General features: G+C 43.1%; 1 protein-coding gene across 10 annotated transcripts; it reads right to left on the reverse strand.

The window, feature by feature from the left end:
- Positions 1-488: 488 nt before the first annotated feature.
- On the reverse strand, positions 489-25,673 carry LOC118380282 (sodium- and chloride-dependent GABA transporter 1-like). Of its 10 annotated transcripts, XM_052513008.1 has the most exons (15): positions 25,434-25,673; positions 23,095-23,229; positions 22,718-22,818; positions 18,683-18,792; positions 18,011-18,143; positions 15,335-15,469; positions 15,078-15,181; positions 11,085-11,209; positions 10,081-10,193; positions 9,612-9,743; positions 9,438-9,540; positions 5,312-5,412; positions 3,186-3,353; positions 1,497-1,633; positions 489-1,416 (listed from the first exon to the last, which is right to left on the reverse strand). In XM_052513008.1, exons 1-14 carry the CDS (start codon positions 25,669-25,671, stop codon positions 1,538-1,540), a joined length of 1,794 nt encoding a protein of 597 aa, XP_052368968.1. In that variant the 5' UTR covers positions 25,672-25,673; the 3' UTR covers positions 489-1,416; positions 1,497-1,537. The 10 variants fall into 10 exon arrangements, with proteins under 10 accessions (XP_052368968.1, XP_052368967.1, XP_052368976.1 ...); XM_052513007.1 differs by having other exon boundaries at positions 489-1,633; XM_052513016.1 differs by lacking the exons at positions 22,718-22,818; positions 23,095-23,229; positions 25,434-25,673 and adding an exon at positions 22,645-22,671 and having other exon boundaries at positions 489-1,633.
- Positions 25,674-25,904: the final 231 nt, after the last annotated feature.

Genomic DNA, 25,904 nt, shown 5'->3' on the forward strand with positions numbered 1-25,904 from the left:
AGTTGAATCAATGATGTTTTCACGTTATTTGAATGAAATTACATGGAACCAATGTGGAATACCTGTTGAATTGACATCTGTGCCCAGTGGGTAGTTTATTCTGGTTAGGTTAGGAGAGGAATTACTCCTGGCTAGTGAGTGGCTTCTCCCACTGTGTCCGTTGTTTTTTTATGTCCCAAACTGTGTCCCGTGTTTTAGCAGTACTGGGAAGGAGATATCAGAGCTCTCTGCAGAACTCCAGCTGTTGTGGCTGCCTGACTAATGTGCTAGTTAAGTAGAAACACTAAATGGCTCTCACAATGTAACAGATAAACAGAGGAGAGATAAACAACTCTCTCCTGAGTGCATGTCCGTTCCATTTGGAGAGATTATTCAAATTCAAGTGTATTGACCTTTTTGTATTGTGAGAGATGGTTTACAGCAGGCCTATCTGTGAAAAGGGAGGCTAGCATAAAAGAGTTGACACTCGATTAAATGTATTTTGGTGGTTATGTTTGCTTTTATTGAACTGAAAGAATACCCAATCAAATCCCTTCTCATAGTACACATTTAGCCATGAGACATTTTAATTAGTGTTACTCCTGGCTTGTACAGTACCTTTATATAGGGCTACTTTATACAGTACATCATTGACCACATTTAGTTTCATTTCATACACTATTACAGCATTTGGACACACAGAATAATATTTTCAGTTCAACACTATTGAAAACAAACACAGTATCTTCACGTAAGGGCCATTTATAAACATTTAAGAAATGTTCATATATTTTACAAACCGTTATTTATATTACAAACTGTTATTAAAACTGTTACATCAAACGCTAAACTGGTGAACGCTACCTCTAATGAATATGTACTGTATACTGCATCGTAGAAGAAACAGCCACAAACACATTCAAAAAAACAAAACATGTTTTCAATTAATTCAGATACTTTACAAAATGCTTTGTATTTGTTTGTAAGCCAAAGTGGGCCACAATGACTTCGTATAGATCTGAAAAAGATGGTGTCACCTTATGAATTGTATACAGCGGTGTACCACAGCGGTGTACCACAGAAGAAAAAACATTGTATCGGTCAATAATACAGTCCATTATATTTTGTGACCATTCAGTTCCAGAGGATACATATGGAATGGAAGCTTTTTGGCCAGGGCATCTCCCATGATGCCTCTCTCTGTCTGAATACTGGGGTGTATTCATTAGAGCAAGACCGTAGCAAATAGTTGTAAAACGTTTCGCAACGGAAATCGTTCACTCCTAACGGTAACAAGAGTTTATATTGGACAAATTCAGGTAGGTCACTCCCCGTTTCATTCTGTTTGCTTCTGTTGGCTTTCATTTGGTTCCTAGTGAATACACCCCTGTGTTGACGAGGTGTCTGGCATAGTCAGGAATTCTGGGTGGAAGTTGCCTGTAGGAACAGATCTAGGAATCGGTTTACCCACCCAAAACTCCTAATTTTAAACATTAGGAGAAAAACGCTAAACCGACCTTAGATCGGGGCCCAGGAGTCAACTGTATTCTATTCCCAATTAGACGGCGGCTTCGCCCACACTTCCTGTGTGTGAATTCTGGTGTGTGACGCCAGCATGTTCACAAGGTGCGCTGGTGGTCATCTTGTGCCAACGCTGTTCAGGACAGACAGGGAACCAGCAATGAGGGATACTTTCAACTACAGTCTAAAGGTGATTTATCATAATACTTTCAACCAGACCTAGGTTCAAATAGCCTTTGAAATACTTCCAATATGTTGAGTGTTTGTTTGAGCCCACCTGGAATTCTAGTTGGGTAGTGTTTGCCCATCTTTTGGGACTATTCTATTGGTTCATGGTAAGCTCAGTCATGCACAAATGCCATTTGAACCCAGGTCTGCTTTTGACTACATTATAAAGGTAATATTTTCCATTATAATGGGGCTGTTTGATAAATTACGTTTTATAGCGAGAGCAATTTATTCATTCTTCTCATATGTGAAAGAGGTGGAGTAAGGGGAAAACCGGAGAGAAAGGAAGAGGTGTATAAAGAGATGAAGGCCGTATTTGAAAGCATCAATTCTACTCAGTAGTTGATCACCGACTAAGCAGACTGACTGGTCTACAATCATATTAAAACGTTATTGAGGATACAAGGTGATTTGTAGATCAGTCAGTCTACTCAGTTGGTGATCAGAGACTCTCAAACACGACCAGAGACTGACAAGAGTGAAGGGAGAGAGAGAGAGAGAGAGAGAGAGAGAGAGAGAGAGAGAGAGAGAGAGAGAGAGAGTAAGAGGGGAATGCCTGAGAGAGTAAAGGGACATAGAGATAGTGAGGGGACAGAAAGAGAGAGGGGGAGGGGAATGTGTGTGTGAGAGAGAGAGGGGACAGAGAAAGAGAACAGAGAGAGGGGGGGCAGAGAGAGAAACAGAGTGCACAGAGAGAGAGAGTGACGGGGACAGAGACAGAGACAGTGAGGGGGACAGAGAGAGGGGGGGGCAGAGAAAGAGAGAGAGAGGGGGGAGCAGAGAGAGAGGGGGACAGAGAGAGGGGGGACAGAGAAAGAGAGAGAGGGGGGGGAGCAGAGAGAGAGGGGGACAGGGACAGAGACAGAGTGGGGGGCAGAGAGAGAGTCATAGAGGGAGATCTCTAAAAAAATCTAATGGAACAGAGTGAGAAATAAACAGAAAGAAAGAGCAACTGAGAGAGGTAGAGATGTCTAGCTGGTCCCCAATGTGTCTCTATCTCTTCCCCTTAGCCTGAGAGAGGTAGAGATGTCTAGCTGGTCCCCAATGTGTCTCTATCCCTTCCCCTTAGCCTGAGAGAGGTAGAGATGTCTAGCTGGTCCCCAATGTGTCTCTATCCCTTCCCCTTAGCCTGAGAGAGGTAGAGATGTCTAGCTGGTCCCCAATGTGTCTCTATCCCTTCCCCTTAGCCTGAGAGAGGTAGAGATGTCTAGCTGGTCCCCAATGTGTCTCTATCCCTTCCCCTTAGCCTGAGAGAGGTAGCGATGTCTAGCTGGTCCCCAATCTCTCTCTACCCCTTCCCCTTAGCCCCAACCCTCGATATTTGCAGATCTGTATAGTGGAAGCAATATGGTGCAAGCATCTATCTATCCAGACCCTACAGACATGCTATTATCGAGGGGTTGGGGCCAGAGGGGAAGAATATGGAGCATCGTGGGATCTGCTGCTTGACTGTGTACCTGTTTGATGCCGCCCTTGGAGGTGCAGAACATGTAGATGACATAGCCTGGCACAAGAACCATGGATGACAGAGACATGACCCAGCCAATCCCCTGCCCCCACGCCGGGTACACGTACTTCCCCAAGGTCAGGGGGGTCATCTCAATGGCACTGAAGGTAAACACTCCCTGCACACACAGAAACATTTACATTAGGTGAGGTAATAGGTGATGCTCCAGGCCGACGACATCACAGATGTATACCAGATCTCCCAATAATAACCTGCCCAGGGACTGCGGTCGACAATTAGCCTGCTGGCTAAAACCGGGCACTTCTACTGAAACGTTGATTAATGTGCACTGTCCCTCTAATGTGCACTGTCCCTGTAAAAATAAATTAACGAACAAAAGGAAGAAAAAAAACACCGGCCGGCCAGATAGGACAAGCTGACAAAATGGGACAAGTCAGCATGCCGGCCAGATAGGACAAGCTGACAAAATGGGACAAGTCAGCATGCCGGCGAGATAGGACAAGCTGACAAAATGGGACAAGTCAGCAGGCCGGCGAGATAGGACAAGCTGACAGAATGGGACAAGTCAGCATGCCGGCCAGATAGGACAAGCTGACAAAATGTGACAAGTCAGCATGCCGGCCAGATAGGACAAGTTTGACGGATGGCCAGATAAAACAAGCCGGCCAGATAGGACAAGATATGGTCCAATCTGGCCAGTCAAGTAAGACAAATCAGCCTGGACAAGTTTGGCCAGCCAGTCAGCACAAGTCAGTAGGTAGGACATGTTCGGCCAGCCGGCCAGAAAAGATAAGTTCAGTCAAATAGGTTAAATAAGGCCAGATAGTAAGTGATTAACTGAGTAGGGGAGAGCGGTACTTCATCACACAGTCAGAATAACGATAGCAGCCCATAGATATGTCTAGAACATTGATCGTCCCATATTGATACAGCCCTATGGGTCACTGTGAAAACATACAGCACTACATGCCTTTTTTCAGGACTAACTCCTCCACAGGTTTATTCTGGACAGAGACTGATTGTGAACACTGAGTAGTGTTGTATCTGTCATAGTGTTGTTCTATTCTTGTCCCATTTCTTACTTAACTTCTTAAGGTATAGGGGGCAGCATTTTCCCTTTTGGACAAATAGCAATACTTCACATGTCTGGCAGCTGTGTTTTTTGTATTTTTTTGTGTGTGTGTTTTTGTTTTGTACTAAAATCCATTAAAATAAAAATCCATTAAAATAAAATACACGTATACTGAACAAAAATATAAACGCAACAGGTAAAGTGTTTCTCCCTTGTTTCATGAGCTGAACGCAGGAACTTTCCAGACGCACAAAAAACATATTTCTCTCAAATGTTGGACACAAATGTGTTTACATGCCTGTTAGTGAGCATTTCTCCTTTGACAAGATAATCCATCCACCTGAAAGGTGTGGCTTATCAAGAAGCTGATTAAACAGCATGACCATTACACAGGTGCACCTTGTGCCGGGGACAGTAAAAGACACTCTAAAATGTGCAGTTTTGTCACACAACACAATGCAACAGATGTCTCAAGTTTTAAGGGAGAGTGCAATTGGCATGCTGGCTGCAGGAATGTCCATCAGAGCTGTTGCTAGAGAATTGAATGGTAATTTCTCTACCAAAGTCGTTTTAGGGGATTTGGCAGCATGTCCAACTGGCCTCACAACCGCAGACCATGTATATATCGTGTGGGCAAGTGGGCAAGCAGTTTGCTGATGTCAATGTTGTGAACAGAGTCCTCCATGGTGGCGGTGGGGTTATAGTATGGGCAGGCATAAGCAATGGACAACGAACACAATTGCATCTTGTCTATGGCAATTTGAATGTACAGAGATACCGTGACGATATCCTGAGGCCCATTGTCGTGCCACATCACCTGCCATCACCTCATCTTTCAGCATGATAAAGCACGGCCCCATGTTGCAAGGATCTGTACAAAATCCCTGGAAGCTGAAAAAATGTATTCATTATGCCCTATATAGGAAATAGGATGCCATTTGGGACCCAACCAGTGTTTCTGAGATACAGGGTTAAGTATAATTTCCCTGAGGATTTAAACACATTGAAAGCCAATGAGAAGCCTGAATGGAAATGGCAGTTACCAGGCAGATTGCCGGAGTGAAGAACTTCCAGCAGAGCTTCCACCAGCCGCAGGGCCGATAGCCGATCATCTTTTCAATGTCCCCATAGAACTTATCAGCTCCTAAGACAGAGAGAGAGAGAGAGAAGAGAGAGAGAGAGAAGAGAGAGAGAGAGAGAGAGAGAGAGAGAGAGAGAGAGAGAGAGAGAAGAGAGAGAGCATTGAACAAACTACACAGGTGACGATTTATAGGTTATATGTCAAGACAGCCTAAATGTTATCTGTAGGCTATATCCCAAGTGTGACTGTTGATGTGCTTTTGAGTTAGCTAGGCAGCCAGCTTACTCAGTGAAGTGAAAACTTGGATGAGCAATAACCTTTTAAAAGTAAATTACAACAATACTAAGATCATGCTCATGGGCCCCAACTTCCTCATCAAGAGACTATATCAACTTTGGCATGACCGGGTTTGAAGTCGGAAGTTTACGCTTAGGTTGGAGTCATTAAAACCCGTTTTTCAACCACTCCACAAATTTCTTGTTAACAAACTATAGTTTTGGCAAGTTGGTTAAGACATCTACTTGTGCATGGCACACATAATATTTCCAACAATTGTTTACAGACAGATTATTTCACTGTATCACAATTCCAGTGGGTCAGAAGTTTACATACACTAAGTTGACTGTGCCTTTAAACAGCTTGAAAAATTCCAGAAAATGATGTCATAGCTATAGAAGCTTCTGCTAATTGACATCATTTGAGTAAATTGGAGGTGTACCTGTGGAAGTATTTCAAGGTCTACCTTCAAACTCAGTGCCTCTTTGCTTGACATCATGGGAAAATTAAAAGAAATCAGCCAAGACCTCTTTGGGAGCCATTTCCAAACACCTGAAGGTACCACGTTCATCTGTACAAACAATAGTATGCAAGTATAAACACCATGGGACCATGCAGCCATCATACCGGTCAGGAAGGAGACACGTTCTGTCTCCTAGAGATGAACGTACTTTGGTGCAAAATGTGCAAATCAATCCCAAAACAAACAAGTGGTGGTGCTTTGCTGGTGACACTGTCTGTGATTTATTTAGAATTCACGGCACACCTAACCAGCATGGCTACCACAGCATTCTGCAGCAATACGCCATCCCATCCTGTTTACGCTTAGTGGGACTATCATTTGATTTTCAACAGGACAATGACCCAAAACACACCTCCAGGCTGTGTAAGGGCTATTTGACCAAGAAGGAGAGTGCCGGTGTGCTGCATCTGGTGGCCTGTCCTCCACAATCACCTGACCTCAACCCAATTGAGATGGTTTGGGATGAGTTGGACCACAGAGTAAAGGAAATGCAGTCAACAAGTGCTCAGCATATCTGGGAACTTGGAAGAATATTGGAAAAACATTCCAGGTGAAGCTGGTTGAGAGAATGCCAAGAGTGTGCAAAGCTGTCATCAAGACTAAGGGTGGCTACTTTGAAGAATCTGAAATCTAAAATATGTTTTGATTTGTTTAACACTTTTTTGGTTACTACACGATTCCATATGTGTTATTTCATATAAATGTATATGTCATCATGGTTAGTGTTCTCCATGGTCAGTCTGTCATCATGGTTAGTGTTCTCCATGGTCAGTCTGTTTGTCACACCCTGACCATAGAAAGCTGTTTATCCTCTATGTTGGTTGGGGCGTGATAGTGACTAGGGTGTGTCATCTATGTGATTTGTTTGTCTATGTTGGCCTGGTATGGTTCCCAATCAGAGACAGCTGTTTATCGTTGTCTCTGATTGGGGATCATATTTAGGCAGCCATTTCCTCATTTGTGGGATCTAGCACTGTTAGCGTCACGTTTCGTTTGTGCGTTATTGTTTTGTGTGGTGAGTTTCGATTTATTAAAATATGTGGAACTCTACGCACGCTGCGCCTTGGTCTACCCATTTCGACGAACGTGACACTGTTCTTATGTTTAGTGTTCTCCATGGTCAGTCTGTCGTCATGTTTAGTGTTCTCTATGGTCAGTCTGTCATCATGGTTAGTGTTCTCCATGGTCAGTCTGTCATCATGTTTAGTGTTCTCCATGGTCAGTCTGTCATCATGTTTAGTGTTCTCCATGGTCAGTCTGTTCTTATGTTTAGTGTTCTCCATGGTCAGTCTGTCGTCATGTTTAGTGTTCTCCATGGTCAGTCTGTCGTCATGTTTAGTGTTCTCTATGGTCAGTCTGTCATCATGTTTAGTGTTCTCCACGGTCAGTCTGTCATCATGTTTAGTGTTCTCCATGGTCAGTCTGTCATCATGTTTAGTGTTCTCCATGGTCAGTCTGTCATCATGTTTAGTGTTCTCCATGGTCAGTCTGTCATCATGTTTAGTGTTCTCCATGGTCAGTCTGTCATCATGTTTAGTGTTCTCCATGGTCAGTCTGTCATCATGTTTAGTGTTCTCCATGGTCAGTCTGTCATCATGTTTAGTGTTCTCCATGGTCAGTCTGTTCTTATGTTTAGTGTTCTCCATGGTCAGTCTGTTCTTATGTTTAGTGTTCTCCCTGGTCAGTCTGTCATCATGTTTAGTGTTCTCCATGGTCAGTCTGTCATCATGTTTAGTGTTCTCCATGGTCAGTCTGTCATCATGTTTAGTGTTCTCCATGGTCAGTCTGTCATCATGTTTAGTGTTCTCCATGGTCAGTCTGTCATCATGTTTAGTGTTCTCCCTGGTCAGTCTGTCATCATGTTTAGTGTTCTCCATGGTCAGTCTGTTCTCATGTTTAGTGTTCTCCATGGTCAGTCTGTCGTCATGTTTAGTGTTCTCCATGGTCAGTCTGTCATGTTTAGTGTTCTCCATGGTCAGTCTGTCATCATGTTTAGTGTTCTCCCTGGTTAGTCTGTCATCATGTTTAGTGTTCTCCCTGGTCAGTCTGTCATCATGTTTAGTGTTCTCCATGGTCAGTCTGTCATCATGTTTAGTGTTCTCTATGGTCAGTCTGTTCTTATGTTTAGTGTTCTCCCTGGTTAGTCTGTCGTCATGTTTAGTGTTCTCCCTGGTTAGTCTGTCATCATGTTTAGTGTTCTCCATGGTCAGTCTGTCATCATGTTTAGTGTTCTCCCTGGTTAGTCTGTCATCATGTTTAGTGTTCTCTATGGTCAGTCTGTCATCATGGTTAGTGTTCTCCATGGTCAGTCTGTCATCATGTTTAGTGTTCTCCATGGTCAGTCTGTCATCACGTTTAGTGTTCTCCATGGTCAGTCTGTCATCATGTTTAGTGTTCTCCATGGTCAGTCTGTTCTTATGTTTAGTGTTCTCCATGGTCAGTCTGTTCTTATGTTTAGTGTTCTCCATGGTCAGTCTGTCATCATGTTTAGTGTTCTCCATGGTCAGTCTGTCATCATGTTTAGTGTTCTCCATGGTCAGTCTGTCATCATGTTTAGTGTTCTCCATGGTCAGTCTGTCATCATGTTTAGTGTTCTCCATGGTCAGTCTGTCATCATGTTTAGTGTTCTCCATGGTCAGTCTGTCGTCATGTTTAGTGTTCTCCATGGTCAGTCTGTTCTTATGTTTAGTGTTCTCCATGGTCAGTCTGTCATCATGTTTAGTGTTCTCCATGGTCAGTCTGTCATCATGTTTAGTGTTCTCCATGGTCAGTCTGTCATCATGTTTAGTGTTCTCCATGGTCAGTCTGTCATCATGTTTAGTGTTCTCCATGGTCAGTCTGTTCTTATGTTTAGTGTTCTCCATGGTCAGTCTGTTCTTATGTTTAGTGTTCTCCATGGTCAGTCTGTTCTTATGTTTAGTGTTCTCCATGGTCAGTCTGTCATCATGTTTCGTGTTCTCCATGGTCAGTCTGTTATCATGTTTAGTGTTCTCCATGGTCAGTCTGTTCTTATGTTTAGTGTTCTCCCTGGTCAGTCTGTTCTTATGTTTAGTGTTCTCCATGGTCAGTCTGTCATCATGTTTAGTGTTCTCCATGGTCAGTCTGTTCTCATGTTTAGGGTACTTTTACAGACTTATTTGATGTGATTTTATAACGATTGATCCTGCTTCTTGTGTATGTAAAGAGACTAGTATTAACTGTACATGTTTAAACAGGATGAATGCTTGTAGGAAACAACAATGATAGATCCTATATTTTCCTAATGATACAGAAGCTTACTGTGTCCTACCATAGAACCAGGAAATCGAGATGGTTTCGAAGAAGACGAGGAAGAGGAGGCACATCCCGCTGGCAGAGTAGTAATCAAACAGCTTGAAGACGTACAGACCACCCTGGGGAAGCAGCCATAGAGGGTTGTTAAAAGGCTACACACACACACACACACACACACACACTATGTTACCTGTGTAATGTTGGAGAAGCCAATGAGGAAGGAGATTAGACAGACGCCGAGGATAAAGACCTTCTTCCTCTTCCTCAGCACCATGGGGAACTCATCCATCAGAGCTGTGACGAAGCCCTCCACAGTACAGAACTAAAGGCAGAGCACACAGGTTACACACACACACACACACACACACGTTGGCTCACTCAGGTCTTGCACCAGAGAACTCTAACAGGGTACCAACTTCTGCAGGGCCACCTGGACGCTTCTGTTGAATATGAAAATAACCGTGGTAATTCTATGTAATGTCTACTCAGTAGCAACAAGCCACTTGTAACATATCTACCTGCCGTTCTGTTATTCTCTTTGTTCTGCTGTAATGAATTGTAACGTTGGCTTGTCTGTTGTCTGTCTGGTTCTCACCACTAACACCTCTCTTCCCATCCTAGTTATCTGGGTGCCAGGTGACTCTAGGTGGGATCCTCACCTGGCTGTCGAGCCCCAGCATCATCAGCATGGAGAAGAACAGGATGGCCCACAGGGAGGACATGGGCAGCTGAGTCACGGCCTGGGGGTAGGCCAAGAACGCCAAGCCTGGGCCTTGAGTTAGACACCACACCAAACACAGTGAGCTAAATCTGGGCCTTGAGTTAGACACCACACCAAACACAGTGAGCTAAATCTGGGCCTTGAGTTATACACCAAACCACATCATTGAGTCTCAGCCCACATTGCATAATCACACTTCACTGCACACCTCAAATGGACACAGTAATGCACACCATGATAATAATTGTGCCATATGAAGTCTCTTCTGTTGAATAAAAAGCGTAGGTTTTACTTCCTTCGTGTATTGTATCTTACATGTATCTAAGAAACTAATCATTTACTTGGCTTCATTTTTCAATTGATGAGTTGATTAGGAGCACTATTACCCCTTTAATCTTATGTCAGAAGAAGTGATGCTGATTTTAATTCTTCCCCTCTAATCAGGGACTAATTCAGACCCTCGGGCACAAGTTGAGTGGAGTCTGTGGCCAATCAGTGGCATTAATCAATTCATTACGTTTACTGTATCAAGAAGAAGATAACCAGTGACACTATAGAACATGTGTCAAACTCATTCCACGGAGGGCTGAGTGTCTGCGGGTTTTCCCTCCTCCCTTGTACTTCATTGATGAATTAATGTCACTAATTAGTAATGACCTCCCCTCACTTGGTTGTCTAGGTCTTAATTGAAAGGAAAAACCAGAAACCCACAGACACTAGTCCTCCATGGAATGAGTTTGACTCCCCCGCTAAAGAGTCTGAACATACTCTATATTTTATTTAAACATTGTCCTTTCCAGCACTGTTTCAGAAACTATAGTGGATGTGTATTTAGACCAGGTCAGTACAGCTCGGTTTGACTCTGTAGTGTTAATCAGGAACAGCTGACTTCGACGTCAGCAACAGTGAATGCTGCAGGAGGGTGAGCAAACTGCACTGTACCGGAGGCAGCTAGTTCCTGGACAGGCTTCTTGGTGATGTACGACATGAAGCCCACAATGGAGAAGATGACGAAGCCCGCAAACATGCTGGTGAAGGAGTTTATACAGCACACGATGAGGGAGTCCCTGACAGGAGAAGAAAACACAACCCATGTTTGGTATTGGTAAGTAGACAGGACACTATAATGGAACACCACGGAAGAAAGGAACACGAAAAGGACAGAACAAATTTAAGTAAATAGAGGAAAGAGGGAGTGGAACCCAGAAGTATAGAATCAAAGCAAATAGAGGAAAGATGGAGTGGAACCCAGAAGTATAGAATCAAAGCAAATAGAGGAAAGATGGAGTGGAACCCAGAAGTATAGAATCAAAGTAAATAGAGGAAAGATGGAGTGGAACCCAGAAGTATAGAATCAAAGCAAATAGAGGAAAGATGGAGTGGAACCCAGAAGTATAGAATCAAAGTAAATAGAGGAAAGATGGAGTGGAACCCAGAAGTATAGAATCAAAGCAAATAGAGGAAAGAGGGAGTAGAACCCAGAAGTATAGAATCCAAGCAAATAGAGGAAAGATGGAGTGGAACCCAGAAGTATAGAATCAAAGTAAATAGAGGAAAGATGGAGTGGAACCCAGAAGTATAGAATCAAAGCAAATAGAGGAAAGATGGAGTGGAACCCAGAAGTATAGAATCAAAGTAAATAGAGGAAAGATGGAGTGGAACCCAGAAGTATAGAATCAAAGCAAATAGAGGAAAGAGGGAGTAGAACCCAGAAGTATAGAATCACAGCAAATAGAAGAAAGATGGACTGGGACCCAGAAGTATAGAATCAAAGCAAATAGAGTAAAGAGGGAGTGGAACCCAGAAGTATAGAAAAAGCAAATAGAGGAAAGAGGGAGTAGAACCCAGAATTATAGAAAAAGCAAATAGAGGAAAGAGGGAGTGGAACCCAGAAGTATAGAATCAAAGTAAACAGAGGAAAGAGGTAGTGGAACCCAGAAGTATAGAATAAAAGTAGAAAGAGGGAGTGGAACCCAGAAGTATAGAATCAAAGTAAATAATAGAGGAAATAGGGAGTGGAACCCAGAAGTATAGAATCAAAGCAAATAGAGTAAAGAGGGAGTGGAACCCAGAAGTATAGAAAAAGCAAATAGAGGAAAGAGGGAGTAGAACCCAGAATTATAGAAAAAGCAAATAGAGGAAAGAGGGAGTGGAACCCAGAAGTATAGAATCAAAGTAAACAGAGGAAAGAGGTAGTGGAACCCAGAAGTATAGAATAAAAGTAGAAAGAGGGAGTGGAACCCAGAAGTATAGAATCAAAGTAAATAGAGGAAATAGGGAGTGGAACCCAGAAGTATAGAATCAAAGTAAACAGAGGAAAGAGGGAGTGGAACCCAGAGGTATAGAATCAAAGTAAATAGAGGAAAGAGGGAGTGGAACCCAGAACTATAGAATCAAAGTAAATAGAGAAAAGATGGAGTGGAACCCAGAAGTATAGAATCAAAGCAAATAGAGGAAAGAGGGAGTGGAACCCAGAAGTATAGAATCAAAGTAAATAGAGGAAAGATGGAGTGGAACAGAAGTATAGAATCCAAATAGAGAAAAGTATATAGAATCAAAGCAAATAGAGGAAAGATGGAGTGGAACCCAGAAGTATAGAATCAAAGCAAATAGAGGAAAGAGGGAGTGGAACCCAGAAGTATAGAATCAAAGCAAATAGAGGAAAGATGGAGTGGAACCCAGAAGTATAGAATCAAAGTAAATAGAGGAAAGATGGAGTGGAACCCAGAAGTATAGAATCAAAGCAAATAGAGGAAAGATGGAGTGGAACCCAGAAGTATAGAATCAAAGTAAATAGAGGAAAGATGGAGTGGAACCCAGAAGTATAGAATCAAAGCAAATAGAGGAAAGATGGGAGGAACCCAGAAGTATAGAATCAAAGCAAATAGAAGAAAGATGGACTGGAACCCAGAAGTATAGAATCAAAGCAAAAGAGAAAGAGAGTGGCAGAGTAGGAACCCAGGAAGTATAGAATCAAAGCAAATAGAGGAAAAGATGGAGTAGAACCCAGAATTATAGAAAAAGCAAATAGAGGAAAGAGGGAGTGGAACCCAGAAGTATAGAATCAAAGTAAACAGAGGAAAGAGGTAGTGGAACCCAGAAGTATAGAATAAAAGTAGAAAGAGGGAGTGGAACCCAGAAGTATAGAATCAAAGTAAATAGAGGAAATAGGGAGTGGAACCCAGAAGTATAGAATCAAAGTAAACAGAGGAAAGAGGGAGTGGAACCCAGAGGTATAGAATCAAAGTAAATAGAGGAAAGATAGAGTGGAACCCAGAACTATAGAATCAAAGTAAATAGAGAAAAGATGGAGTGGAACCCAGAAGTATAGAATCAAAGCAAATAGAGTAAAGAGGGAGTGGAACCCAGAAGTATAGAAAAAGCAAATAGAGGAAAGAGGGAGTAGAACCCAGAATTATAGAAAAAGCAAATAGAGGAAAGAGGGAGTGGAACCCAGAAGTATAGAATCAAAGTAAACAGAGGAAAGAGGGAGTGGAACCCAGAAGTATAGAATCAAAGTAAACAGAGGAAAGAGGGAGTGGAACCCAGAAGTATAGAATAAAAGTAGAAAGAGGAAAGATAGAGTGGAACCCAGAACTATAGAATCAAAGTAAATAGAGAAAAGATGGAGTGGAACCCAGAAGTATAGAATCAAAGCAAATAGAGTAAAGAGGGAGTGGAACCCAGAAGTATAGAAAAAGCAAATAGAGGAAAGAGGGAGTAGAACCCAGAATTATAGAAAAAGCAAATAGAGGAAAGAGGGAGTGGAACCCAGAAGTATAGAATCAAAGTAAACCGAGGAAAGAGGGAGTGGAACCCAGAAGTATAGAATCAAAGTAAACAGAGGAAAGAGGGAGTGGAACCCAGAAGTATAGAATAAAAGTAGAAAGAGGGAGTGGAACCCAGAAGTATAGAATCAAAGTAAATAGAGGAAATAGGGAGTGGAACCCAGAAGTATAGAATCAAAGTAAACAGAGGAAAGATGGAGTGGAACCCAGAGGTATAGAATCAAAGTAAATAGAGGAAAGATAGAGTGGAACCCAGAACTATAGAATCAAAGTAAATAGAGAAAAGATGGAGTGGAACCCAGAAGTATAGAATCAAAGCAAATAGAGGAAAGATGGAGTGGAACCCAGAAGTATAGAATCAAAGTAAATAGAGGAAAGATGGAGTGGAACCCAGAAGTATAGAATCCAAATAGAGGAAAGAAGTGGAATAGAATCAAAGCAAATAGAGGAAAGATGGAGTGGAACCCAGAAGTATAGAATCAAAGTAAATAGAGGAAAGATGGAGTGGAACCCAGAAGTATAGAATCAAAGCAAATAGAGGAAAGAGGGAGTAGAACCCAGAAGTATAGAATCCAAAGCAAATAGAGAAAGATGGAGTGGAACCCAGAAGTATAGAATCAAAGCAAATAGAGGAAAGATGGACTGGAACCCAGAAGTATAGAATCAAAGCAAATAGAGGAAAGATGGAGTGGAACCCAGAAGTATAGAATCAAAGTAAATAGAGGAAAGATGGAGTGGAACCCAGAAGTATAGAACAAAGCAAATAGAGGAAAGATGGAGTGGAACCCAAAAGTATAGAATCAAAGCAAATAGAGGAAAGAGGGAGTGGAACCCAGAAGTATAGAATCAAAGCAAATAGAGGAAAGATGGAGTGGAACCCAGAAGTATAGAATCAAAGTAAATAGAGGAAAGATGGAGTGGAACCCAGAAGTATAGAATCAAAGCAAATAGAATGGTTTCATCATATAGGTTTTTAACATGTAACAGAGGTGGTTTGATGAGCCTTACCTGAAGATGTGCATTAGCTCCCTGAGAAAATGCACAGGCTTTAGCTCATTCTTCATGCACACATGAGACCCAGGTTTGAAACCAGTAGGTCACTAACAGGGGCATAAGGCAAAAAGGAGAGGCTGTGGGGGTTGTTTACCTGTACACATCGTTGTTGAAGGAGTTGTAGCTTCCCAAGGCGATGAGCGAACCCAGACCCAGTCCATAGGAGAAGAAGATCTGAGTGGCAGCGTCCAGCCACACCTGGGAGAGTAGTCAGACAAACACACACACACAAACACATTTTTTTAAGGACAGTTTTCAAGACATAAAACACATCTTATTTTTCCTGTTGACATTTCAGTGTGTGCATAGGCATATGGTCTGTGAGTGTGTGACTCTTAGGGGCCACCGTACCTCAGACTTGAGGAGTTTGTTGAAGTCGGGGGTGATGTAGAAAAGGATGCCCTCCTTGGCCCCGGGGAGAGTGACCCCACGAAAAAACAGGATGAACAGCATGAAGTAGGGGTACGTGGCGGAGAAATAGACCACCTGAATAACAGATAGGAGACAGAGAAATAGACCACCTGAATAACAGATAGGAGACAGAGAAATAGACCACCTGAATAACAGATAGGAGACAGAGAAATAGACCACCTGAATAACAGATAGGAGACAGAGAAATAGACCACCTGAATAACAGATAGGAGACAGAGAAATAGACCACCTGAATAACAGATAGGAGACAGAGAAATAGACCACCTGAATAACAGATAGGAGACAGAGAAATAGACCACCTGAATAACAGATAGGAGACAGAGAAATAGACCACCTGAATAACAGATAGGGGACAGAGAAATAGACCACCTGAATAACAGATAGGAGACAGAGAAATAGACCACCTGAATAACAGATAGGAGACAGAGAAATAGACCACCTGAATAACAGATAGGGGACAGAGAAATAGACCACCTGAATAACAGATAGGAGACAGAGAAATAGACCACCTGAATAACAGATAGGAGACAGAGAAATAGACCACCTGAATAACAGATAGGAGACAGAGAAATAGACCACCTGAATAACAGATAGGAGACAGAGAAATAGACCACCTGAATAACAGATAGGAGACAGAGAAATAGACCACCTGAATAACAGATAGGAGACAGAGAAATAGACCACCTGAATAACAGATAGGAGACAGAGAAATAGACCACCTGAATAACAGATAGGAGACAGAGAAATAGACCACCTGAATAACAGATAGGAGACAGAGAAATAGACCACCTGAATAACAGATAGGAGACAGAGAAATAGACCACCTGAATAACAGATAGACAGAGAAATAGACCACCTGAATAACAGATAGGAGACAGAGAAATAGACCACCTGAATAACAGATAGGAGACAGAGAAATAGACCACCTGAATAACAGATAGGAGACAGAGAAATAGACCACCTGAATAACAGATAGGAGACAGAGAAATAGACCACCTGAATAACAGATAGGAGACAGAGAAATAGACCACCTGAATAACAGATAGGAGACAGAGAAATAGACCACCTGAATAACAGATAGGAGACAGAGAAATAGACCACCTGAATAACAGATAGGAGAGAGAGAAATAGACCACCTGAATAACAGACATGGTGTATTGGTGAGGAGTGAAAAGGTGGGTAGTTGACTAACTAAACATCCCAGATGAAGGTGAACTTCCAGCCTCAATGGTACATGAGCAGACTGAAACATTCCCCACTCGGGACTGAAACATTCTACTTCCTGCTCGCCTGCTTCGCCTTCCTCTCCTGACAGAGATCTGTCAACGTGCTTTGCACTTTATCAAATAATGATTGTGTTTAATTGGTAAATTCCATCAAGGCCAGGGCCTTGGGGGAGTTAATTTTCTGCTTTGTGCAGTTCACATTAAATTCCAATTACCCTCGGAGCAGAATGCGAAGATGTGTTCCTTGCTCATACATTTATTTTCTTAAAAAGTGAGCGTTAATTTAACACCCCCTAACTCGACAAAGTTGTTAAGGTATTTTTTTTGCCAGGTTACCGTTATGGAAGGAGGCTGTGATCTGCCGCATGTTTCAGGATTGAACTATAGTATATGATGTTGCTGAAATGGATTTAGCCATTCTATCAATTGTATTGTGGTTGATGTGTCTTACAGGTGACGAGAGTTTTTTCATTAAATACCTTTTGCAAGAGAGAGAGAGAGAGAGAAAGATGTGCCAGAGAGAGAGAGAGAGATTTGTGCCAGAGAGAGAGAGAGAGATGTGCCAGAGAGAGAGAGAGAGATGGAGATGTGTCATATGGAGTGGCAGAGAGAGAGACACCCAGACATCAGGAGACAGAAAGAGAGAGACCGAGACGAAAGCACCAAGACAGAAAAAGAGAAAGAGGAAGAGACATGAAAGGAAAGAGAGAAGGCAAAAAGAGAGAGAAAGAGACATGAAAGGAAAGAGAGAAGGCAAAAAGAGAGAGGAAGAGACATGAAAGGAAAGAGAGAGAGGAAGAGACATGAAAGGAAAGAGAGAGAGGAAGAGAGAGGAAGACATGAAAGGAAAGAGAGAAGGCAAAAAGAGAGAGAGGAAGAGACATGAAAGGAAAGAGAGAAGGCAAAAGAGAGAGAGGAAGAGACATGAAAGGAAAGAGAGAAGGCAAAAAGAGAGAGAGGAAGAGACATGAAAGGAAAGAGAGAAGGCAAAAAGAGAGAGAGGAAGAGACATGAAAGGAAAGAGAGAGAGGAAGAGACATGAAAGGAAAGAGAGAAGGCAAAAAGAGAGAGAGGAAGAGACATGAAAGGAAAGAGAGAAGGCAAAAAGAGAGGAAGAGACATGAAAGGAAAGAGAGAAGGCAAAAGAGAGAGAGGAAAGATCCATGAAAGGAAAGAGAGAAGGCAAAAAGAGAGGAAGAGACATGAAAGGAAAAAAAGAGAGAGGAAGAGACATGAAAGGAAAGAGAGAAGGCAAAAAAAGAGAGGAAGAGACATGAAAGGAAAGAGAGAAGGCAAAAAGAGAGGAAGAGACATGAAAGGAAAGAGAGAAGGCAAAAAGAGAGAGAGTAATAATAAGAGCAGGGCTGACCTTCCCTGTCCACTCCACTCCTTTCCAGATAGAGAAGTAGACCAGGATCCAGGACAGAGCCAGAGTTCCAGCCAGGGGCCAGCGTACCTCACCAGGCTCCTCCAGACCACTGGACAGCTGGTGCATGTTCCGTCTGGCAGACACACACACATACCGGTCAGTGCAGTCACACACACACCGATCAGTGCAGTCACACACACCTGGATCACACAGACACATGCATACATACTTTTGGACATGTTATACACACACACATGATCACTTTACCATACAGACAGACAGGACATTCTCACAAACAAACAGTTATGAACACACCCACACCCACGTTTAATATGCACACACACATTTTCCACCTTTGACACCATGCTTTTCACATGACTCAGTGAAAAATGATAGAAGCACTAGAAATGCCTGGCCTCCAGGGACCCCACTTCCAGCCAATGACGTGTCTTTTGGACATCAACATTCTAACAGTCCAATAAATACATGTCATGTATGCTATCGGGAAAACAAGCCTTTGGTTATATTTATGAAGGTCATTAGTATATGAATGTTTTTGTTCAAAGAACATAATAGCGTTTTCATTCATTGATGTTAATGTAGTTTAGATGTCAAATGAAAGACCATCAGAAACCCCACAATGCAAGTGTTAAAATAAATGATCTGACGTACTCCCAGAACTCAGTGACGGCACTGGTGAGGTTGGTAGTGTCTGTCAAACTGTAGTTGGAGAAACACTTCTCTGTGTTCCACGGGTTATCACAACCCTCCCACGGCAAATCCTACAGAGAGACAGAGAGATGGATGGAGAGAGATGGAGATGGAGAGAGATGGATGGAGAGAGATGGATGGAGAGAGATGGATGGAGAGAGATGGATGGAGAGAGATGGATGGAGAGAGATGGAGATGGATGGAGAGAGATGGAGATGGAGAGACAGAGATGGATGGAGAGAGATGGAGATGGAGAGACAGAGATGGATGGAGAGAGATGGAGATGGAGAGACAGAGATGGATGGAGAGAGATGGAGATGGAGAGACAGAGATGGATGGAGAGAGATGGAGATGGAGAGACAGAGGGGGAGAAAGAAATCATCCAAAGAGACAAAGAGGAAGACAAAAAGAGACGAGAACAAGGAGTTGAGAAAGACAGACAGACAGACATAACTTTAGCACCAACATGCATTAGCTTTGTCCATTGCATAATGGAGAACAGTGGAGAGCAGAGAGCTATTTAACTCATACAGTAGGGTAGTAATCAATGCTGTATGGTAGTAGCCTTCTCCCCAGGCTCAGAGCTGCCTGGCACAGGAGGCAATTATGCTAGGAATCTATGATGTTTTTTGATGGAGTGAGCAACTCGTGTCACCTTTGTCCTGTCCTCTACTGCCTGCTTGTATTTATGTGTATGTGCTTTTTGTTTCTCATAGGAACCATCCCTCACAAGAAAATAGAGTCATTTGAATTGAAGTCAATGGATGCAGGGTTTTCATTGTCATGTAGAAACTAAAGGTCTTTCCACCTTGTATCTAATTGCTGCACTATTTCTTCAATCAAGCCTTTGGTTATATTTATGAAGGTCTTGGGTAAGGTCAAAGAACATAATAGCATTTTCATTCATTTATGTTACTGTAAGCTATATGTAAAAAACTACAAACCACTAAAAACACCAATCTCCCGTTGACGGACCAAATGACATCTCAGTTAACCAAGATGAAATAACCCGTAATGGAGTCTCAGGTACTCTGTGCTTAGAACCATTTTATTTGATTTCCTGTTCGCAGGTCATCATCATCATCATATATGTATTTCTTCACCACTTATGAGTGGAAAGCTCTTTAGTGTCTCAGATTGTCTGCTTCATTTCAGTGATGACTTCTCTCTCTCCTGTCTCCCTCCCTCTCCCCCTCCCTCTCTCTTTCTACCTCCAGCTCTCTTTCTCTCTCTACCTCCAACTGCCTCTCTCTCTCTCTCTCTCTCTCTCTGTCTCCCTCCCTCTCCCCCTCCCTCTCTCTTTCTACCTCCAGCTCTCTTTCTCTCTCTACCTCCAACCGCCTCTCTCTCTCTCTCTCTCTCTCTCTCTCTCTCTCTCTCTCTCTCTCTCTCTCTCTCTCTCTCTCCTGTCTCCCTCCCTCTCCCCCTCCCTCTCTCTTTCTACCTCCAGCTCTCTTTCTCTCTCTACCTCCAACTGCCTCTCTCTATCTCTCTCTCTCTCTCTGTCTCTCCTCCCTCTCCCCCTCTCTCTCTCTCTCTTTCTACCTCTAGCTCTCTTTCTCTCTCTACCTCCAACTGCCTCTCTCTATCTCTCTCTCTCTCTCTCTCTCTCTCTCTCTCTCTCTCTCTCTCTGCTCTCCTCTCTCTTCTCCTCCCCCTCTCTTTCTCTCTCTTTCTACCTCTAGCTCTCTTTCTCTCTCTACCTCTGCCTCTCTCTACTCTCTCAACTCTCTCTCTCTCTCTCTCTCTCTCTCTCTCTCTCTCTCCTCTCTCTCTCTCTCTCTCTCCTCTCTCTCTCTCTCTCTCTCTCTCTCTCTCTCTCTCTCCTCCTCCCTCTCCCCTCCCTCTCTTTCTACCTCAGCTCTCTCTCTCTACCTCCAACTGCCTCTCTCTCTCTCTCTCTCTCTCTCTCTCTCTCTCTCTCTCTCCCCTCTCTCTCTCTCTCTCTCTACTCTCCAGCTCTCTCAGAAAGTCTACCTCCAACTGCTCTCTCTCTCTTTCTCTCTCTCATCTCTCTCTGAACTCTCTCTCTCTCTCTCACTCACTCACTCACTCACTCACTCACTCACTCACCACCACTCACTCACACTCATTTCTCAGGTCACATAGTTCACTCACACACAAAGAATATACTCCTTGAAGGACAATAAACTATTCAATTTATTGACTGCTTATTCCATAGCCTGGTTCCAGATTTGTTTGTGCTTTCTGCTGAGTCGGTAACAGGGCACAAACAGATATGGAACCAGGTTATGACAATAGGAGTCAATGCCCGTTGAAGTTAGAATATGTGGGCAACTATAAATACCTAGGTGTCTGGTTAGACTGTAAACTCTCCTTCCAGACTCACATTAATTATCTCCAATCCAAAATTAAATCTAGAATCGGCTTCCTATTTCGCAACAAAGCCTCCTTCCCTCATGCTGCCAAACATACCCTCGTAAACCTGACTATCTTACCGATCCTTGACTTCGGCGATGTCATTTACAAAATAGCCTCACAGTGCCATTTGTTTTGTCACTGAAGCCCCATATACTACCCACCACTGCGACCTGTATGCTCTCGTTGGCTGGCCCTTGCTATATATTCGTTGCCAAACCCACTGGCTTCAGGTCATCTATAAGTCTATGCTAGGTAAAGTCCCGCCTTATCTCAGCTCACTGGTCACCATAGCAACACCCACCCGTAGCACACGCTCCAGCAGGTATATTTCACTGGTCATCCCCAAAGCCAACACCTCCTTTGGCCGCCTTTCCTTCCAGTTCTGTGCTGCCAATGACTGGAACGAATTGCAAAAATCTCTGTAGCTGGAGTCTTATATCTCCCTCTCTAACTTTAAGCATCAGCTGTCTGAGCAGCTTACAAATCACTGTACCTGTACACAGCCAATTTGTAAATAGCACACCCAACTACCTCATCTCCATATTATTACTTAACCTCTTGCTCTTTTGCACCCCAATATCTCTACTTGCACATCATCATCTATCACTCCAGTATTAATGCTTAATTGTAATTATTTTTGACTTTATGGCCTATTCATTGCATACCTCCCTACTCTTCTACATTTGCACACATTGTACATAGATTTTTCTATTTTTCTTTATTTTGTGTTATTGGCTGTACATTTGTTTATGTGTAACTCTGTGTTTTTGTCACACTGCTTTGCTTTATCTTGGCCAGGCGCAGTTGTAAATGAGAACTTGTTCTCAACTGGCCTACCTGGTTAAATAAAGGTGAAATAAAAAATGTAAAAATAAAGTTGGCAAGACAGCAGGAACAGATCTGGGACAGATGTTTTCCTGCATTGTTGAGGAGAGTTAGCAAGCATTTCACTGTACCGTGTGCATGTGACCAGTAAATGTTGATTTGATTTGACTGGCCTACTGCTTTCTAGTGTAGTGATGTCACCTACCTCTCTGAAGGAGTTGAAGAGGTAGTAGAGGGCCCAGGCGATGATGATAATTTTGTGTGGTGATGTCACCTACCTCTCTGAAGGAGTTGAAGAGGTAGTAGAGGGCCCAGGTGATGGTGATAATGTAGTGTAGTGATGTCACCTACCTCTCTGAAGGAGTTGAAGAGGTAGTAGAGGGCCCAGGCAATGATGATAATTTAGTGTGGTGATGTCACCTACCTCTCTGAAGGAGTTGAAGAGGTAGTAGAGGGCCCAGGCAATGATGATAATGTAGTGTGGTGATGTCACCTACCTCTCTGAAGGAGTTGAAGAGGTAGTAGAGGGCCCAGGCAATGATGATAATTTAGTGTGGTGATGTCACCTACCTCTCTGAAGGAGTTGAAGAGGTAGTAGAGGGCCCAGGCAATGATGATAATGTAGTGTGGTGATGTCACCTACCTCTCTGAAGGAGTTGAAGAGGTAGTAGAGGGCCCAGGCAATGATGATAATGTAGTGTGGTGATGTCACCTACCTCTCTGAAGGAGTTGAAGAGGTAGTAGAGGGCCCAGGCAATGATGATAATGTAGTGTGGTGATGTCACCTACCTCTCTGAAGGAGTTGAAGAGGTAGTAGAGGGCCCATGCGATGATGATAATGTAGTAGATGTTGAGCCAGAAGGAGAGCACCACTGAGGCCAGACCAACGCCTGTAGGGGAGGGAGAGATAGAGGTCAGTATTAATAAACAATTAGTTAACTAACTAGGAACTGCTATAGCTAACAATTATTTGTCTTTGGGATATGTGTATATCTATTCTGTTGGATTTTTATATGAACTACAATGAGCTTGACTCCTCAAAGATTTTTCATGTGTTGCATTCGTATGTATATGCATTCTTTAATTGTCTAATTAATGTAATCAAACAATCAATCACCTATCTAGACTATCTGTCAATATGATTTGGGATTTTCAACACATCTCACCTTTCATCATAGGCATTAGTTTGGTCCACACCCCCAGCCCCCCCACCGAGGTGAACTGGCCCAGTGACGTCTCCAACAGGAACAGAGGTATACCAGCAAACACCAGGGTGAGAAAGTACGGGATCAGGAAAGCCCCTGTCACATGACCAGGGCACAGTGTGTCAGAACAGAACAGTGTTTCACATGTACACCAAATAAATCCTCTTTCATCTGTGTTTACACTTTTACTTACTGTCTGCATCCCCTTTCTCAATCCTTCTCTCACTTGTGCACTTGCACACTTACTATCATGTATTTTAAAAGCATGGGATTGGTGTAAGCATTGTCTGGAGCCACAGGAGGCTGCTGAGGGGAAGACGGCTCATAATAATGGCAAGGAAGGTGCGAAAGAACACCATTTGTTTGATCCATTTGATTCCATTCCACCTAATTCCACTCCAGCTATTACCACAAGCCCGCCCTCCCCAATCAAGGTGCCACCAACCTCCTGTGCTGGAGACAGCTTTTTTTAAAGGTTGGTGGCACCTTAATTGGGGAGAACGGGCTTGTGGTCATGACTGGAGCAGAATAAGTGAAGTGGTATCAAATACATCAAACACGTGGTTTCCATGGTTTCCAGGTTCCATTCCATTAGCTCTGTTCCGTCCATTATTATGAGACGTTCTCCCCTCGGCAGGCTCCTGTAGTTTTTACCATGAGGGTTGTGCAAGTGCCCACTTCGAGAGAAGGTTGAAGGATTGAGACTCGGATGTGGTTAAGACACTAAATGGCCAGTATTCAATCAGTTTTAGATAGTGGATTTATGGATAGTGTCACGTGTGCTCCCTCTCCAGCCTCTAGGTCACAAGGTTGCTCGTTATGGCGCACACCTGTCACCATCGTTACGCGCACCTGCACATTGTCAGTCTCACCTGGACTCCATCACTTCCCTGATTACCTTCCCTATATATGTCACTCCCTTTGGTTCCTTCCCCAGGAATGATTGTTTCTGTTTCATGTCTGTGCGTTGTTCGTGGTTAGTATTATGGTGTTTATTTATTAAAACACTCACTCCCTGAACTTGCTTCCTGACTCTCAGCGCACATCATTACAAATAGGTGGTTTCAGAAGTGTGTGATTTGGCCATCATCACATGTGATTAACAAACTAGCCGTCTGTCCTATGTATTCAGCGTCTATTCCACGTTGGCTCAATGTTATTTCATTGAAATGATGTGGAAACTATGCTGAGTCAACCACTGTGTGCCCAGTGGGATGACATGACCCACTCAGTTCTGATGGTAAACTTGGCTGACAAATCATCCAGAGCACACAACCAAACTCACAATTTCTATATCAAGTGTCAACTCCCCACACAGGGACATGCTGCTGTGCAAAACAAGCACACTCCTGCAATGGTTAAATGGATATCAATATTGAATTCAATTCAAAACACTTGATTGATTTCCAAAGGAGAAGTTGGATGTAGGACACAGACAGTAACATATGCAGATGCTTACATATAGACCTGAGCCCTGATATATGGTGGAACTAGTGAAATATATGAGGTCTACAGAAATCAATAGAATGAACTATGCATGAAAACAAGGGGACTGTGCAATACTGTATCAATACGTTACATCAGTGTTTCCCAAACACTGTTTTACCTCGAAAAACACTGTCACTTTTACAAAAAAAAGAACGTTTCTGTGAACACTAACACTGTTGATGTTATGTATCTAGTCCTCATGAAAAATGTATTTGTAATTATTCGCTCACTAACACAGAAAGTGACCTCAATAGTCCATAAAGATGATGCCGCATACGAGCACAGTGCATTGTATTGAAATATAGATGTTTCCTAATGGCAATTTCATTATTAACAATCGCCTCATCAATAAAAATCAAGGTCGGTCATTAAATAATCATCATGGTAATAATGACATGTTTACATTTTCTCTCACTCAGGTTGCAGAAAACAAAATAAGATGGATAGCCAAATGTACTCATTGAAAGCTCACTTTTTTACAATGCCTGTTCATTTTCATGTCATTTTACGCATGTCCCATAGTTCACATTAAAGCAAATGCGGACACTGGACACCCACAATATTAAATAGCATGTTTCTTCAAATATTATTTTTAGTACAATGTGTTAGTTTATCAAACAGTGCACTCCCATGAATTGTAATAGGTTGTGCTTTATACTGATGATATTTTGAAATGTGTAGTTTTCCTCCTGCCTCTTCAGGCACCCCTTGAAATCTCACTATTTCAAAGCTTGTAACAATGATTTCTCCCAGACGCCGTTTTGGCTCTCCAGGCCCAAAATGGCCTCCCTCCCCGAACAGTTTTATCTTACCTCCTCCATTCTTGCCGCACAGGTAAGGGAACCTCCAGACGTTCCCCAGGCCGATGGCGTAGCCCACGCATGACAACAGGAAGTCAAACTTGCCCTTCCAGGAGCCCCTGTCAGGGAGTACTTCCTCCTTCTCCTCGCCATCCGGGGACGCCACCATCTCCATGACCTCGAATGGGACTGCCTGTTTGACCTCTGTCGGGGAGTTGAGGTCCACTGTGCTCTTACCAGTCTTCCCCATAGGGCGGGACCACGGTTCACTGGACCACGGTTCACTGGACCACGGTTCACTGGACCACGCTTCACTGGACCACGGTTCACTGGACCACGGTTCACTGGACCACGCTTCACTGGACCACGGTTCACTGGACCACGGTTCACTGGACCACGGTTCACTGGACCACGCTTCACTGGACCACGGTTCACTGGACCACGGTTCACTGGACCACGGTTCACTGGACCACGGTTCACTGG

This window comes from Oncorhynchus keta, unplaced genomic scaffold (assembly GCF_023373465.1).
Source record: "Oncorhynchus keta strain PuntledgeMale-10-30-2019 unplaced genomic scaffold, Oket_V2 Un_contig_963_pilon_pilon, whole genome shotgun sequence".
Taxonomy (NCBI): domain Eukaryota; kingdom Metazoa; phylum Chordata; class Actinopteri; order Salmoniformes; family Salmonidae; genus Oncorhynchus; species Oncorhynchus keta.

Bases quoted from the DNA above. Each gene is read 5' to 3' on its own strand.
- LOC118380282 (XM_052513008.1), bottom strand. From the start codon at position 25,671: ATGGGGAAGACTGGTAAGAGCACAGTGGACCTCAACTCCCCGACAGAG. The intron at 23,230-25,433 runs GTAAGATAAAAC...GTCATGTGACAG, and splicing joins GTGCGGCAAGAATGGAGGAG to GGGCTTTCCTGATCCCGTAC. The intron at 15,470-18,010 runs GTCAGCCCTGCT...TCTGTTATTCAG, and splicing joins GAGTGGAGTGGACAGGGAAG to GTGGTCTATTTCTCCGCCAC.